The sequence below is a fragment of the Bombina bombina genome, chromosome 8, assembly GCF_027579735.1.
Source record: "Bombina bombina isolate aBomBom1 chromosome 8, aBomBom1.pri, whole genome shotgun sequence".
In the NCBI taxonomy this organism is placed as follows: Eukaryota; Metazoa; Chordata; class Amphibia; order Anura; family Bombinatoridae; genus Bombina; species Bombina bombina.
Genome location: NC_069506.1, coordinates 175,643,502 through 175,661,830, shown reverse-complemented (window position 1 = coordinate 175,661,830; position 18,329 = coordinate 175,643,502). Strand labels below are relative to the sequence as shown.

At 36.7% G+C, this 18,329-nt stretch overlaps 1 protein-coding gene across 2 annotated transcripts in view; it reads left to right on the top strand.

Moving 5' to 3' along the window:
* TMC4 (transmembrane channel like 4) overlaps positions 1 to 18,329 on the top strand; it is a 134,368-nt gene that overhangs the window by 31,997 nt on the left and 84,042 nt on the right. For both annotated transcript variants that reach the window (XM_053690731.1, XM_053690730.1), the window contains exons 3-6: positions 28 to 176; positions 7,962 to 8,123; positions 12,245 to 12,330; positions 13,826 to 13,971. In XM_053690731.1, the coding sequence (XP_053546706.1) occupies positions 28 to 176; positions 7,962 to 8,123; positions 12,245 to 12,330; positions 13,826 to 13,971 (543 nt within the window). The remainder of the gene's footprint in view (positions 1 to 27; positions 177 to 7,961; positions 8,124 to 12,244; positions 12,331 to 13,825; positions 13,972 to 18,329) is intronic.

Genomic DNA, 18,329 nt, shown 5'->3' with positions numbered 1-18,329 from the left:
TAAATAGTTGTAAATACTTATTTTTAGGAAAAAACAAGAAAGAAAAATCAAGAAAAAAACCAAATGGGAGTCATGGAAAGAAGATAAGAGGAGGTCCTTCAGACAAAGCTACAACAAAGCATCAGAGACTCTGAGATATGCAGAGCTATGGAAAAGCACTATACAAACCATTGGAGGTACATTAAGCTTATTGTTAACCATTAATTTAAAGGCAATTACAAATGTTCATAATATTTCTAATTGCCAAGTTCATTTAAAGGGATATGAAACCCAATTTTAAACAACTTTTTCATTTACTCCTATTGTCAATTTTTCTTTGTTCTCTTTGTATCTTTTTGTAAAAAAAAATGGGAATTTAAGCTTAGGAGCCGGCCAATTTTTGGTTCAGAACTCTGGGTAGTGCTTGCTAATTAGTGGCTACATTTAGTCAGCAAGCGCTACCCAGGTGTTGTACCAAAAATGGGCCGGCTCCTAAACTTATATTCCTGCTTTTCAAATAAAGATACCAAGAGAACGGAAAAAATTGACAATAGGAGTAAATTAGAAAATTTATTAAAATTGCATGCTCTATCTCTAGATGTCATAGTTTCGGAGCTCTCTCCTGCTGTCCCTAATGCACCTCCCTTTTTTTCTAAAGATGTCCTGGATACACAAAATGAAATAGAGTATTGCTTAGCCACAACCCAGAATGCCCTGCCCCCAGAATGTCCAGCACCACACTCAACATGCTTGGATCTGTCATGTCCTGACTCCAGTTCTGGGTTCCCTTTGGTCTCCCAGACAAAGCCCCTTGCTTCATGGTCCAAAATACAACCTGAACAATTTTGGGAATTATGCATGACGTCTGACGATTCCTTTTTGTGGTATTCATTTAATGGCAACTATTAATACAATTTGTCAAGAATTTACAAGATAGTTTAAATTCACACTATCTTTTATTGTCTATATTTGAATTCGAAAAAAAAAATATCAATCCTTGTACTTCTCAATCTAATACATATGTTTCCCCTTATAGAACCCACATCTGATATTACATTCAGAATGTTAAATGGTAGAGTGAAACAAGAAAGAATAAACTTTATTAACCCTTTAATGACCACAGCACTTTTCCATTTTCTGACCATTTGGGACCAAGGCTATTTTTAAATTTTTGCTGTGTTTGTGTTTAGCTGTAATTTTCCTCTTACTCATTTACTGTACCCAAACATATTATATACCGTTTTTCTCACCATTAAATGGACTTTATAAAGATACCATTATTTTCATCATATCTTATCATTTACTATAAAAAAAAATATAAAATATGAGGAAAAAATGGAAAAAAACACACTTTTTCTAACTTTGACCCCCAAAATCTGTTACATATCTACTACCACCAAAAAACACCCATGCTAAAAAGTTTCTAAATGTTGTCCTGAGTTTAGAAATACCCAATGTTTACATCTTCTTTGCTTTTTTTGTAAGTTATAGGGCCATAAATACAAGTAGCACTTTGCTATTTCCAAACCATTATCTTTTCAAAACTAGCGCTAGTTACATTAGAACACTAATATCTTTAGGAATCTCTGAATATCCATTAACATGTAAATATTTTTTTTTTAGAAGACATCCCAAAGTATTGATCTAGGCCCATTTTGGTATATTTCATGCCACCATTTCACCGTCAAATGCGATCAAATACAAAAAATCGTTCACTTTTTCACAAATTTTTTCACAAACTTTTGGTTTCTCACTGAAATTATTTACAAACAGCTTGTGCAATTATGGCATAAATGGTTGTAAATTCTTCTCTGGGCTCCCCTTTGTTCAGAAATAGCAGACATATATGGCTTTGGCGTTGCTTTTTGGTAATTAGAATGCCACTAAATGCCACTGCGCACCACACGTGTATTATGCCCAGCAGTGAAGGGGTTAATTAGGGAGCATGTAGGGAGCTTTTTGGGATAATTGTAGCTTTAGTGTAGTGTAGTAGACAACCCAAAGTATTGATCTAGGCCCATTTTGGTATATTTCATGCCACCATTTCACCGTAAATGCGATTAAATAAAATTAAAAAAAAACGTTAAATTTTTCACAATTTTAGGTTTCTCACTGAAATCATTTACAAACAGCTTGTGCAATTATGGCACAAATGGTTGTAAATGCTTCTCTGGGATCCCCTTTGTTCAGAAATAGCAGACATATATGGCTTTGGCGTTGCTTTTTGTTAATTAGAAGGCCACTAAATGCCGATGCACATCACACGTGTATTATGGCTAGCAGTGAAGGGGTTAATTATGTAGCTTGTAGGGAGCTTGCAGGGTTAATTTTAGCTTTAGTGTAGAGCTCAGCCTCCCACCTGAAACATCAGACCCCCTGATCCCTCCCAAACAGCTCCCTTCCCTCCCCCACCCCACAATTGTCCCTGCCATCTTAAGTACTGGCAGAAACTCTGCCAGTACTAAAATAAAAGGTATATTTGTTGTTTTTTTAGGTTTTTTTTAAGCTTATTTACATATGCTTGTTTGTAGTATCCCCTTTAGCCCCCAACCTCACTGATCCCACACCAAACAGCTCTCTAACCCTCCCCCTCTGCCTTAGCGGGCGCCATCTTGGGTACTGGCAGCTGTCTGCCAGTACCCAGTTTAGTAAAAAAAGGAATATTTTTTTTTTTAAAATCCCCTTTTCTGTAGTGTAGCTTCCCCCCCCCCCGACCAACCTCGCACCAGTTGCAGATCACTTAGAAACTTTACATAACATTTTTCTTTTCTTATTTATTATAGCTATTTTCAGATTTTTTTTTTCTGTAGTGTAGCGGTTCCCTCCCGCTCCCGCCCCGTGCACGCGACCGCCCGCCGCCCCCCCGTGCACGCGCGCGCTCCCATGCGTGCCCACGTCGGTCCCGCCCCCGATCCCGCCCCCTGCACATTACACGGCGCATCGATGACCGCCCACCCGCCTCCCAAGTCCGCTCCCACCCACCAACGATACCGGCCATCGATGTTCGGTGCAGAGAGGGCCACAGAGTGGCTCTCTCTGCATTGGATGGCCATTTAAGGTTATTGCAGGATGCCTCCATATCGAGGCATCACTGCAATAACCGGAAAGCAGCTGGAAGCGAGCAGGATCGCTTCCAGCTGCTTTCCACACCGAGGACGTGCAGGGTACGTCCTCAGGCGTTAACTGCCTTTTTTTTGAGGACGTACCCTGCACGTCCTCGGTCGTTAAGGGGTTAAACTAGTATTATACAGTGACAAAGTTAGGGTACACTTGCACTATGTTATCCCTATGTTAAGGGATATAATTAGCTGCTTTGCTGAGACAAATTTTGGTTGGTTGATGAATTAAACAAATAATGGGCACCGAACAAGCAATTAAGTGCCTTATTGCAAAAATGTCTTCATAGACACAATAAGCATTTTAATATGCACAATACATATGTGAGTAGTTATTAGTTGTGTTACATTGCAAAAGTTCTGCATATACATAAAACACAATATTAAAAGTATACACTCATTGGTCACTTTATTAGGTACACCTGTTCAATTGCTTGCTAACAAATTGCTATTTAGCCAATCACATGGCAGCAACTCAATGCATTTAGGCATCTAGGCGACTTGCTGAAGTTCAAACCGAGCACCAGAATGGGGAAGAAAGTGACTTTGAACGTGGCATGGTTTTTTGTGCCAGACCAAAATGTCTGAGGAATGTTTCCAACACCTTGTTGAATCTATGCCCCAAAGCATTAAGGTAGTTCTGAAAGCAAAAGGGGGTCTAACCCGGTACGGCAAGGTGTACCTAATAAAGTGGCCGGTAAGTATATATCAGCATTGAAAAAAATGAAAAAAAGTATTTTCCATTTTCTTTAAAAGTTCATTTTTATTAGTAATTGTTAAATTGTATTTCACGTGACTTATAAAATATAAATAAGAAAAAAAGGGAATTCTATCTTTTTCCTAAACGTTAGCAACACTTTTCACTGTTTCACACGGTCCCTGCTCTGTGCTACAAATTCAGATACAACATACAATTTATCCAACTTTCCAATTTATCTCTATTATCTAATGTGCCTTATTCTCTTATATTCTCTTATAAATGGGTGAGCCTATATCTGCAGCCACCAATCAGCAGCTGCTGAGCCTATCTACATATACTTTTAAACAAAGAGATCAAAACAAATTAGATAATAGAAGTAAATTAGAAAGTTGTTTTAAACTGTATGCTCTCTCTGAATCACAAAATAAAAAGATTTAGGTTTCATGTGCCTTTAAGAACTTCTGGTACAAGGTTTTGTTTTGGTTATATAAGATTACTAAACAACAAGTACTTTGCAAAAAGAGGATATTTTATTTTCTTAGAGAAGGAAGTCAAGCACACACAATATCTGATTGATTAATTTTGCTATTCTGTTTGGTAGAAATATAATTTTTTTCATCTTGGTAGTCAAAGAAAGGGCCTAGCTTTATTCATTTTATAGATAAACTAAGGGTGAAGATGGTGATTGAACAGTATAATTTTTTGTGAAACTCAGAGGGCCAGATTACAAGTGGAGCACTATCTAACGCTCCTGCTCGAGCATTAACTTCACTAGAAGTAAGCTTTTTGTTCGTCTCGAGTTGCACTCGTATTATGAGTTGAAAGTAAAAAGTTATCGTTTGTTGCTAACCTGATGGGTGCAAAAAGCCAAACACAATATTGTGCTTGCAATAACCTATTTCCCCATAGAAGTTAATAATTGTGTTTGGGGGGGACGGGACACCCCACTTTTGTGCTAACCTGACATAAAAATTTAAATATTTCACATTCCAATGTTCTTCACAAAGCATAATGTGTTCTATATATTCATAAATACATATTTCTACATATATCTGATGGTATTTTATATAGGTAAAGATATACACATATACATATATATATATATATATATATATATATATATATATATATATATATATATATATATATATATAAATATTTTTTTGAAACACTTAGAACATATTCTGCTATGTGCAGAACATTAGAATGTGAAATTTTTACAGAAAAAATACCATATACCACCTTATTAAATATGTATATTGCATAAATATGTTTTTACATGTTTTCCTCTACTTGACAGCAAAAGGCTCCAATGCATATATATATATATATATATATATATATATATATATATATATATATATATATATATATATATATATATATATATATATGTCTATATATATATATATATATATATATATATGTACATATGTACACACTCCCAGGCCAGGAGACAAACAAGGAGGGGGAGTAGGAATTCTCCTGTCTCCACACAGTACCTTTCATTGCATTCCTTCACCCCCCTCTCTTTCCTTCTCATCTTTTGAAGTTCATGCTATCTGCCTCTTCTCCCCTGTAGCTCTTCGTGTTGCAGTTATCTATCGCCCCCCTGGCCTCTCTTGTAATGTCCCTTCTCTCATCTTAGGGGACTTCAACATACCCGTTGATAATCCTAACATGCCTGTTGCCTCTAAACTTCTATGCCTTACCACCTCTTTTGGCCTGTTCCAGTGAACAACATCTCCAACCCACTGTGAAGGCAGCACCATAGACCTGGTCTTCCCTAATCTCTGTGCCGTTTCCAACTTCTTTAACTTCCCCTTTCCTCTCTCTGACCACCATATACTAACTTTCTCTCCTACTCTACCTGCTGCATCTTTGCAAGCCCCCAAAAAACTGCTACCTTACAGGAAATGTAAGTTCACAGGCTGCTGAACAGCAGTGGAGGTAATCACACACCTGTGCTGATTTCCAGCATTATAAATTCATCCTTAAGTTCTACAACTCTGTGCTCAGCCTGGCCAAACAAGTCTATTTCTCCTCCCTTGTGTCATTTCATGCATCCAACCTCAGAAAGCTGTTCTCAACCTTTAACTCCCTTCTATGTCCGCCTGCACCCCCGCCCACTACCAACCTCACTGCTCAGATTATTGCTGATCACTTCAAAAATAAAATTGACACCATTAGAGAAGATATCTGCACCTCAAACCCTTAAAACCCAGCACTCCTACCCACCATTTCTATCATCAAAACTCTATGCTACTTCTCTCCTGTAACAGAGGAAGAAGTCTCTGTACTCTTATCTTTGGCTCATCTCACAACCTGCCCACTTGACCCTATTACTTCACAACTTCTTCCGAGACACAGCCCTCTCCTGGTTTGCCTCATATCTCTTAAACCGCTCATTTTTAGTTTCCTTTAACAACATATCTTCTGACCCTATGCCTCTCTCAGTTGGAGTACCACAAGGCTCTCTCTTGGGTCCCTTGCTTTTCTCTCTCTATACATCCTCCCTTGGAAAATGTATAGTCTCCTTTGGATTCCAGTACCACTTATATGCTGATAATACCCAAATCTATCTTTCCTCTCCTAATATCTCTCCCTCTTTACTCAACCAGATTTTGAACTGCCTCTCTGTAATTTCCTCTTGGATGTCTTCACACTACCTCCAACTCAAGCTATCTACAACTGAGCTGCTTCTTATTCCCCCCTCTTCGAGACATCCAACATCTGACATTTCTTTGACGGTTGGAGACTCTATTCTCAACACCACACCCCAGGTCCGCTGTCTTGGGGTCACACTTGATTCAGAACTCACATTTAACCCCATATACAAGCGCTTACCAAATCCTGCCGTTCACACCTACACAACATTTCCAGAATTCATCCCTTCCTTACTCAAAAACTTCAAAAATAATAATTAATTCCCTCATTTTGTCACGCATTGATTATGAATGCTTCTGCTAGACTCATCCACCTAAGTCATCGATCTACATCAGCCCCTCCGCTCTGCCAGTCTCTACACTGGCTACCCATACACTCCAGAACACAATTTAAAGTATTAACCCTAACTTACAAAGCACTCAACAGTCTAACTCCCAACTATATTTCCTCTCTCATCGTGAAATATTCCTCATCCTGTCCTCTTTGATCAACCTCTGACCTACGTCTCTCCCCTCCGGTTATCTCTACATCATACTCCCATCTCCAAGACTTCGCAGGTGCTGCTCCTGTCCTCTGGAACTCTCTACCCCGCTCCATAAGATTGTCTCCAACCTTGTATAGCTTCAGATGCTCCTTGAAAACCCACCTATTCAGAGAGGCTTACCATCTCTCCTCAATCTCTCATCCTAACCAAACTACTACATTAACTGCCTGACTCAGTGCTGCAACTACAACTGATGTGACAAGCTACCCCCAACCTTATGTATCTGCACCCTAAACCTGTAGACTGTGAGCTCTCCGGAGCAGGGCCCTCTTCCACCTGTACTAGATTTGTTTAGTTTTGTTATGTTTTGTATTTTATCACAAACCCTTGTCATTGTATACCCCTATCATTGTACCCAGCGCTACGAAATTTGGTGGCGCTATACAAATAAATGATAATGATAATAATAATATATGTCTTTATATACACATATAAATACATATTTATACATATATAGACAATTAGACATATATATATATATATATACATACATACATATACTCTATATAACTCTATGTTAAAGCCCTTTGCAGCCTTTTTATAAATATAGTAATATTGTTATTAAAGTATAAGGCAGTTAACTAATGCTTTGTATAAATGACATAGGTTGCCAAATACATTTTTTTATTGTATATTTTAAACGTATTATGGCAAAGTAAGATACACTGTATTTACCTAATGCTCTCATGTTCTTAATTTTGTAAATAAGGCTTTAGGTTGAATTTCTGTATAATATTAATTTTGAGGTTTTTTTTATGTTTTCTTCATGTATAACCCTTTGTTACGCTTTTGTGTTTATTTATGTTTTTGCTCTGGAACAACAAATAAAGGGGGGGGGGGAAACAATGCTAATCTTGTACAGCTTTCAGCTCTTGTATGCAATATCATTCTGTTATCATACTTTGCTCCAATATAAAAAAAACAGTATAAAAATGATATTTCTGCTCTTCTGTAGGGCACTTTGGGACAGGAATACAGTCATACTTCAATTTCCTGAGATTTTTGGTCTTGATGAACTTTGTGACTTTCCTCTTAGTTGGGGGATTTATTGTAATTCCCAACATAGCATTTGAAGCATTACAATTACCACAGAATGCCACAACTTACAACTCAAAAGGTAAGTACAGGCACCAAGGGAATGAGTAGTGACAATTACAGGTAGCCCTCAGTTTACGCCGGGGTTAGGTTCCAGAAGGAATGGTTGTAAATCGAAACCGTTGTAAATTGAAACCCAGTTTATAATGTAGGTCAATGGGAAGTAAGGGAGATAGGTTCCAGGCCCCTCTCAAAATTGTCATAAGTAACACCTAATACATTATTTTTAAAGCTTTGAAATGAAGACTTTAAATGCTAGACAGCAGTATAAACCTAATAAAATAATCACATAACACAAAATATATAATTAAACTAAGTTAAATGAACAAAAATATTTGCATTTGCTAAACAGCATTATAAACCTAATAAATAATCACACAACACAGACTTCACTTGCATTTTTCTGCAAACAGTTCTTTCTGTGCATTCCCATCTGGACTGAGTTATAGACAGGAAGATCTTGTTCCTTTGAAATCTGCTTGATAGCTCAGGTCTGGTTAAACTGATTAATTTCAGCTTGCTTGGCTTTGCTGCAACACAAGCAGACAGCTCAACCTACTGGCTATTTTAATAAATGCACTGCTTCTCAATGCTTTTTAATAGCAGTCACATGAATGGAAAAAAGGTTGTTATTCTGAAACGGTGTAAATTGAACCGTTGTAAAATGAGGGCCACCTGTATATCTGTATCCTAAGAAACAAAATCTGCTTTTTTGGCACAAATAATGATGAACTGAACTATAAATTTAAATTTAATGTAAGGATTAAAAAAATCATTGATTCATCTACATGATTTAAAATGATTTAAAATGTAAATGACCCTGCAAATAGGTAATTAGACTGATAAAAACAAACAAACAAAAGAGTAAAATAATTACATAAGCAATGGGGTTTTGAAAAGTAGTATCTCTAAGATCTTAAAGGGTCATTATGTTTCCTTAAAGCATTGCATTTTTAAACAAACTTAATTTTCACTATGTGTTCAAATACTTTAAAAGGGTTAAACATGTAGTCAATGTTGTATGGTCTGTAACATATGAGGATATGCCCAATGATCAGAGCATACTCATATATACCTATGTCTTGTTTGCTCAACAGCTGTATCCTCATCTCAACTGGCACGGAGCACACTTTAAATTGACAATATATCTAACCCCTTTGCAGGTATTAAACAGATAGTGGATGAAAGGGATTTATTTAAAAAGAAAAAACTAAATAAAGCATTTTATTTTTACTCTATAATGTCATTTTAAAGTGATTGTAAAGTTTAATAAATAAGTCCCCGGTATCTAAAAATAGTCTTATAAACAGGGCACTTTCATTCATTAAACGTTACAAAGACGCTTATTTTTTAAAATACTTTTGCGTTATGGTAAACATAATGCAGATCCTCCGCCGCAGCCCCTGTTTTCTTTAGCAGATCAATGACGAATCTGGCTTCCTCCAATCGTTGTGTGCCATCTTTGGCATCCAGCTCGTGAGACACGCAATGATTGGAGGAAGCTGGATTGTCATAGATATGCTAATGAAAGCAGGAGCCACGAGCGGATGATCGGCATTATGTTTACCATAACGCAAAGGTAAATATTTTAAAAAATAAGCGTCATTGTAAAGTTTAATGAATTAAAGTGCCCCTGTTTTTAAGAGTATTTTTAGATACCGGGCACTTATTCATTAAACTTTACAATCACTTTAAGACTTTAAGAATTTAAAATTCAGATAAATAAAGATTTATACTCAAATGGAAGCTATCTAAATGAGTATGATAACACTTCAGAAATGTCATTTTTTTCCACTTAATATCATGGTTTTTTTTTGTTTTGTGTTTCTAATCATTTTAATACATTAGTACAGTACAGTGTGAAAGCTCTTTTTCTAAGCTGCAGAGGTAAATTATAGCTTGACTCTGTGATCTTATTTTGATGTTTGAAATTATACTTACGCTAATAAAAACTCTCACACTTGACCTGAATTTATTGCACACTCTAATATATTTCACTCAGGAGGCATTTAGCTTTTATGGCTAAAGTACAAAATAGACATTTGGGGGGTTTTCAATAATGTACATTATTAACTATAGAGCATCAGCATTTGTGTAAACTTAGATTGCTGTCAGCTTGTTTTGAGGGTAATAACAAGTCATTAATGGTAATGCAAATCTAGAAAACATTGCAATTGACTGAACTCAAATACTGGGCTGTGTGTACACCCCATGTCCTGGGCAGCACTGTCAGAATAATCTGGGTGCACATTGCCTGCCTTAAACAGACAGGGTGCAAAATGAGACATTATAGCGTATCTTTTGAAACAAATAATTAATTTTATGTTTTTATGCATTTTCTGCTTTTTGTACAAGTGAATGCCAGCTAATCCCTACTTACAGTAGAAGCCGCAAATGAGATAAGGTTTTGTCTCAATTGTTGCAGAGCAATATACATGTAGAGGCATTAATGGGACACTAAACACAATTTTTTTCCTTTAATGATTCAGATAGAGCATGCAATTTTAAGCAACTTTCTAATTTACTACTATTATGATTTTTTCTTCGTTCTCTTGCTATCGTTATTTAAAAAGCAGGAATGTGATGCATAGGAGCCGGCCAATTTTTAGTTGAGAATCTGGGTTATGCTTGCTTATTGGTGAGTAAATGTCAACCTCCAATAAGCAAGCACTATCCATGGTGCTGAACCTAAAATGGACTGGCTGCTAAGATTTACATTCATGATTTTCAAATAAAGATAGCAAGAGAACGAAGAAAAATTGATAATAGGAGTGAATTAGAAAGCTGCTTAAAATTGCATGCGCTATCTGAATCATGAAAGAAAAAATTTGGGTTCAGTGTTCCTTTAAAGGGTCATGAAACCCAAAATATTTCTTTCATGATTCAGATAGAGAATACAATTTTAAACAACATTCCAATGTACTTCTATTATCTAATTTGCTTTATTCTTTAGATATCCCTTGTTGAAGAAATAGCAATGCACATGGGTGAGCCAATAACAAGAGGCATCTATGTGCAGCCACCAATCAGCAGATCTGAGCATATCTAGGTATGCTTTTCAACCAAGTATATCACGAGAATGAAGCAAATGACATAACAGAAGTAAATTAGAAAACTGTTTAAAATATCATGCTCTTTCTAAAGCATGAAAGAAAGTTTTTGGCTAGAATGTCCCTTTAAAGGTACATTCAAGCCGAAATTTAAATCCACATGGATGCATTTCAGTTTTGAATAGAAGCATTTTTTGTAATATACTTGTATTAGCAAAAATACTTCTAGTAAAATATATACTGTAGCTGTTTCAAAAGTGTATTTAGGTATGCACAGTGCACCAGTATTTTAAACTCAGAACTTGTTTAGAGATGCTAAGCTGCTTGCACCATCTGGTAATGACTCAATTTGTTAATTGCTGACATGATACAAGCCCCACTGTCAATCTGAGCAGCTGCAGTATTTAAAATGCTGATGCACTGAGAATATATAGCTCTGCTTCACCTGCACGTGCAGAGAAAAACGTTAACACTAAAACAATGCTAACTTTTACTAGAATATTTTTTGGCTAATACATGTATATTGCAATTATGTTTCTATTCTAAAATATAGTTCCTCTTTATACAGTGAACTCATGCACATGCTCAGTAGGAGATGGTGCCTCAGATAGTATGCATATAAAATGACTGTGCCCAATTTGATAATAGAAGTAATGTTTTTTATTTTTTTTGCGTGCGTTGTCTGAATCATGAGCAAAGTTACATTTTTACTTTATATTCCCTTAAATTGAAGCAAATGGGTTAGAAAAATCAAGCATCAAGCATGTTTACAGATGAATTTGGAAACAGGGACCAGAAATACATTAGTAAAAAAAAAGATGAAACTAGCCAGGTGACAAACACAGGGGTTAGGCAAACAAGCATCTGAGGTCAGGTAACCAGTAATCAGGTTCAGGAACAAGGATGGAAGATAATGGAAACAGGAGCAGAGAAACACCAAGAATTCAGAAGCCAAAATATCTAAGCACCAGCTTTAGTGTCAGCTTGGGATTTATAGGATAGGCCTCCGTCAAAGAGCACGAGTTTGTGTATTTGTTCTAGTTGTAGGCTCTCAAAAGTTATAATTTAGCTGCTGCAATTCTTCTTTTTATAGTAAATGCAACATGTATGGTCTACAACCCAAATCCCCTTGGTCTTGAGCGATATTACACCTTCATCATGGACATCCTGATGGGCACGGTGAGGCTTTGTACTTTGTCATGCTTTACAAGTTTGTATAAAAACGTTGGTGTGGATATACCTCCTGGGGCAGTACAAAGTGAGGGGCTAGGGGGGTATGTGTAAAAGATGATTGGCCATCAGTATTAATTAAGTACACAGGACAAAGAGTGTATATAAATATACACGGCAGGGCGCTAATTAATTTCTAATATCGCTAGATATATATACCAATTACCATAAACTAACTGCAAATAATATATGAACAATATTCAAAATAAATATTCAAAATAGATATGGATCAGCGTTATAATGTCCATACACATTAAAAATTTATAGTCCAAAACAAGGAAAAGATCATTTACTCACAAATAAAGAGTCCAAATGATACAATATATCTGGGCAAATCAAGGCCTATAAATATAGTCACGCTGCTCCTCCAAAGAAAGGTAGACTCCAAAGTTCCCAAAGCGAAAGCTATAAAATACAAAGAGAGAGAAGCGCGGATTCTCTCTTTGTATTTTACAGTATTAATAAAGTACCATCTTTGAATTTAGATGGGATAGTTGTAGAGCTGTAAGCCTGTAAACATAAAATCTTGAGCCACAAAGGGATTTTGAGGGCTTTTCAAAGATTTTTGCTTTTAGATATTCTAGACAGGTTACAAAGTAGGGAAATGTGCTTAAAACACTCATTTAAAGGAAATAAGAAATGCTCGAAACCCATAGATCAGTTCATTTTAGCAAATAACTACCTAAAAGGGATAATATACTCAGACAAGCAACTGGTAAGTTGTTTGTATTCAAAGTAACTGCATGGACACTTTTTCAATTTGGTTGGGCTCTTTCTTATACCACAACTGCCACTACCCATAGATTACGTATCTTTTCTACAGAAAATACTGCAGTACTGACAATATCAGTATAGGTGGCAGTTTCAGGAGGTAAACTCAGATATTTCAATTGACTGTCCGCTTTAGTTGGTTAGTTGTTCAGATTACTACCCATACAAAATTTAAAAAGACAAATTGAACACTACACAGTTTTGTTTTAAGTCCCTGCTGCCTTAATCTGAACCTGCCTTGGTTTACACGCTTTGCATCATGGGAGAGGGAGATAAATGCTGTTTAACCACTATTCTAAATGACCAGCAAATAAATATATTTGTAATAATTGTATTAAAAGGAATTAATTTGTTATGGTTTAAAATGAGACAATATTAAAAATGACTGCAATATAAGGCATTTCACAATGGGTAAACATATGCATAGAAGGGGTGTGGTGTGGGTGGGTAGTGGGTGTGGTGTGGGTGTGTAGTGGGTGTGGTGGGGGTGGGTAGTGGGTGTGGTGTGGGGGTGTAGTGGGTGTGGTGTGGGTGGGTAGTGGGTGTGGTGTGGGTGTGTAGTGGGTGTGGTGGGGGAAGGTGGTGGGTGGGATCAGAAGTGGTGAGTAACATTTTTGCTTTGCTAGTAGTTTAGATTTTTGATTCTTGAACTTATCATCCATTTTCCCCCCAGGGTTTTATGGAGCTCACTTATCTGTTTTATGGGTTCTACAAGAATACATCCGTAAGCCTCGCTGCATTCTCTTATAACATTCCTCTGGCTTATCTTCTGACAACCTTGTTTTACTTTCTTCTCAGTCTGCTATGGACAGTGATTAGGTGAGAGTATGAAATATGAAATTATGAGAAACATTTTTTTAATTTAATTTTGAAAACACACAACATTTGTATTGACTTTTGCCAATTCTTTAATATTCTTTCATATAATCAGAAGTGTTTAACAATGTATGCCTAAAACAGCTCAAATAATAAAATAAAATAATAGACAAAACTACAAAAGCTTAACAATATTAAAGAAAACATACTTTATTTAAAAGTAAAAAAAATATATACATTTAAAAAAATAGCAAATGGGAAAATAAGTTATGCAAAACCATACGTTAGGGTTTTTCATCCCTGTATGGAAAGAATGTCTTATAATAAGTCAACAGATAGGAGAAAACAGTTTCTTTTAATTGAGTGTGTATAGGCATTTATGTGGGTCATAGAAAATGTATCTTTCTACAATCTGGAAAAGGCTTGAAGGTTTAATTATTGATTGTGTGTTATATCAAAGATTGTAGGAAGAATTAGTGGAGTGAGAATTTATTGCATGCCCGCAAATGGGTAAATTCGCCCATTTGCGGGTGTACGATAAATAGCCAGCCATTACAAGTGGCTAGTTATTGCTACTTCGAGCTTGCGGTAGCAATTAGTGCTCAGAAAATTTATCAGAGATCAGATCTCTGGTTAATTTTTAAATGTCCCCAAATAAAGTGTAGTTTTCCTTTATTACAATAAAATATATGAGCATTTTTAAAAAAAATATAACTGCACAAAGCAGTTTTAAGGAGTTAAAGCGTGCAGATGTGGGTTTTTTAAAAATAAAAAAAAACGGCACTGAAAATTGCCTTTACATAGCGGTCTATGGAAACAGTGTGTTCCCTGTAAATATATATGATTATATACATATATATGTATGTGTTAATATGTGTAGATACATATATTAACACAAAAATACATATGTATATAAGCATATACATATATATTTAAATGTGCTGCCTATCGCCACTCTTAGGCCTAGATTTGGAGTTCGGCGGTAGCCGTCAAAACCAGCGTTAGAGGCTCCTAACGCTGGTTTTGGCCGCCCGCTGGTATTTGGAGTCAGTGATTAAAGGGTCTAACGCTCACTTTTCAGCCGCGACTTTTCCATACCGCAGATCCCCCTACGCCATTTGCGTATCCTATGTTTTCAATGGGATCTTTCTAACGCCGGTATTTAGAGTCGTTTCTGAAGTGAGCGTTAGAGCTCTAACGACAAAACTCCAGCCGCCTGAAAATAGCAGGAGTTAAGAGCTTTCTGGCTAACGCCGGTTCATAAAGCTCTTAACTACTGTACCCTAAAGTACACTAACACCCATAAACTACCTATGTACCCCTAAACCGAGCTCCCCCCCACATCGCCGCCACTCGATTAAAATTTTTAACCCCTAATCTGCCGACCGCCACCTACGTTATCCCTATGTACCCCTAATCTGCTACCCCTAACACCGCCGACCCCTATATTATATTTATTAACCCCTAATCTGCCCCCCTCAACGTCGCCGACACCTGCCTACACTTATTAACCCCTAATCTGCCGAGCGGACCTGAGCGCTACTATAATAAAGTTATTAACCCCTAACCCGCCTCACTAACCCTATAATAAATAGTATTAACCCCCTAATCTGCCCTCCCTAACATCGCCGACACCTAACTTCAATTATTAACCCCTAATCTGACGACCGGAGCTCACCGCTATTCTAATAAATGTATTAACCCCTAAAGCTAAGTCTAACCCTAACACTAACACCCCCCTAACTTAAATATAATTTACATCTAACGAAATAAATTAACTCTTATTAAATAAATGATTCCTATTTAAAGCTAAATACCTGTAAAATAAATCCTAATATAGCTACAATATAAATTATAATTATATTATAGCTATTTTAGGATTTATATTTATTTTACAGGCAACTTGGTATTTATTTTAACTAGGTACAATAGCTATTAAATAGTTAAGAACTATTTAATAGTTACCTAGTTAAAATAATAACAAATTTACCTGTAAAATAAATCCTAACCTAAGATATAATTAAACCTAACACTACCCTATCAATAAAATAATTAAATAAACTACCTACAATTACCTACAATTAACCTAACACTACACTATCAATAAATTAATTAAACACAATTCCTACAAATAAATACAATTAAATAAACTAGCTAAAGTACAAAAAATAAAAAAGAACTAAGTTACAAAAAATAAAAAAATATTTACAAACATAAGAAAAATATTACAACAATTTTAAACTAATTACACCTACTCTAAGCCCCCTAATAAAATAACAAAGCCCCCCAAAATAAAAAATTCCCTACCCTATTCTAAATTAAAAAAGTTACAAGCTCTTTTACCTTACCAGCCCTGAACAGGGCCCTTTGCGGGGCATGCCCCAAGAATTTCAGCTCTTTTGCCTGTAAAAGAATAAATACAATACCCCCCCCCAACATTACAACCCACCACCCACATACCCCTAATCTAACCCAAACCCCCCTTAAATAAACCTAACACTAAGCCCCTGAAGATCTTCCTACCTTGTCTTCACCATCCAGGTATCACCGATCCGTCCTGGCTCCAACATCTTCATCCAACCCAAGCGGGGGTTGGCGATCCATCATCCGGTGCTGAAGAGGTCCAGAAGAGAGTCTTCCTCCTATCCGGCAAGAAGAGGACATCCGGACCGGCAAACATCTTCTCCAAGCGGCATCTTCGATCTTCTTCCATCCGGTGCGGAGCGGGTCCATCTTGAAGCAGGCGACGCGGATCCATCCTCTTCTTCCGTTGTCTCCCGACTAATGACGGTTCCTTTAAGGGACGTCATCCAAGATGGCGTCCCTCGAATTCCGATTGGCTGATAGGATTCTATCAGCCAATCGGAATTAAGGTAGGAATTTTCTGATTGGCTGATGGAATCAGCCAATCAGAATCAAGTTCAATCCGATTGGCTGATCCAATCAGCCAATCAGATTGAGCTCGCATTCTATTGGCTGATCGGAACAGCCAATAGAATGCAAGCTCAATCTGATTGGCTGATTGGATCAGCCAATCGGATTGAACTTGATTCTGATTGGCTGATTCCATCAGCCAATCAGAAAATTCCTACCTTAATTCCGATTGGATGATAGAATCCTATCAGCCAATCGGAATTCGAGGGACGCCATCTTGGATGACGTCCCTTAAAGGAACCGTCATTAGTCGGGAGACAACAGAAGAAGAGGATGGATCCGCGTCGCCTGCTTCAAGATGGACCCGCTCCGCACCGGATGGAAGAAGATCGAAGATGCCGCTTGGAGAAGATGTTTGCCGGTCCGGATGTCCTCTTCTTGCCGGATAGGAGGAAGACTTTGGAGCCTCTTCTGGACCTCTTCAGCACCGGATGATGGATCGCCAACCCCCGCTTGGGTTGGATGAAGATGTTGGAGCCAGGACGGATCGGTGATACCTGGATGGTGAAGACAAGGTAGGAAGATCTTCAGGGGCTTAGTGTTAGGTTTATTTAAGGGGGGTTTGGGTTAGATTAGGGGTATGTGGGTGGTGGGTTGTAATGTTGGGGGGGGGGTATTGTATTTATTCTTTTACAGGCAAAAGAGCTGAAATTCTTGGGGCATGCCCCGCAAAGGGCCCTGTTCAGGGCTGGTAAGGTAAAAGAGCTTGTAACTTTTTTAATTTAGAATAGGGTAGGGAATTTTTTATTTGGGGGGGCTTTGTTATTTTATTAGGGGGCTTAGAGTAGGTGTAATTAGTTTAAAATTGTTGTAATATTTTTCTTATGTTTGTAAATATTTTTTTATTTTTTGTAACTTAGTTCTTTTTTATTTTTTGTACTTTAGCTAGTTTATTTAATTGTATTTATTTGTAGGAATTGTGTTTAATTAATTTATTGATAGTGTAGTGTTAGGTTAATTGTAGGTAATTGTAGGTAGTTTATTTAATTAATTTATTGATAGGGTAGTGTTAGGTTTAATTATATCTTAGGTTAGGATTTATTTTACAGGTAAATTTGTTATTATTTTAACTAGGTAACTATTAAATAGTTCTTAACTATTTAATAGCTATTGTACCTGGTTAAAATAATTTCAAAGTTGCCTGTAAAATAAATATTAATCCTAAAATAGCTATAATATAATTATTATTTATATTGTAGCTATATTAGGGTTTATTTTACAGGTAAGTATTTAGCTTAAAATAGGAATCATTTATTTAATAAGAGTTAATTTATTTCGTTAGATGTAAATTATATTTAAGTTAGGGGGGTGTTAGTGTTAGGGTTAGACTTAGCTTTAGGGGTTAATACATTTATTAGAATAGCGGTGAGCTCCGCTCGGCAGATTAGGGGTTAATAATTGAAGGTAGGTGTCGGCGATGTTAGGGA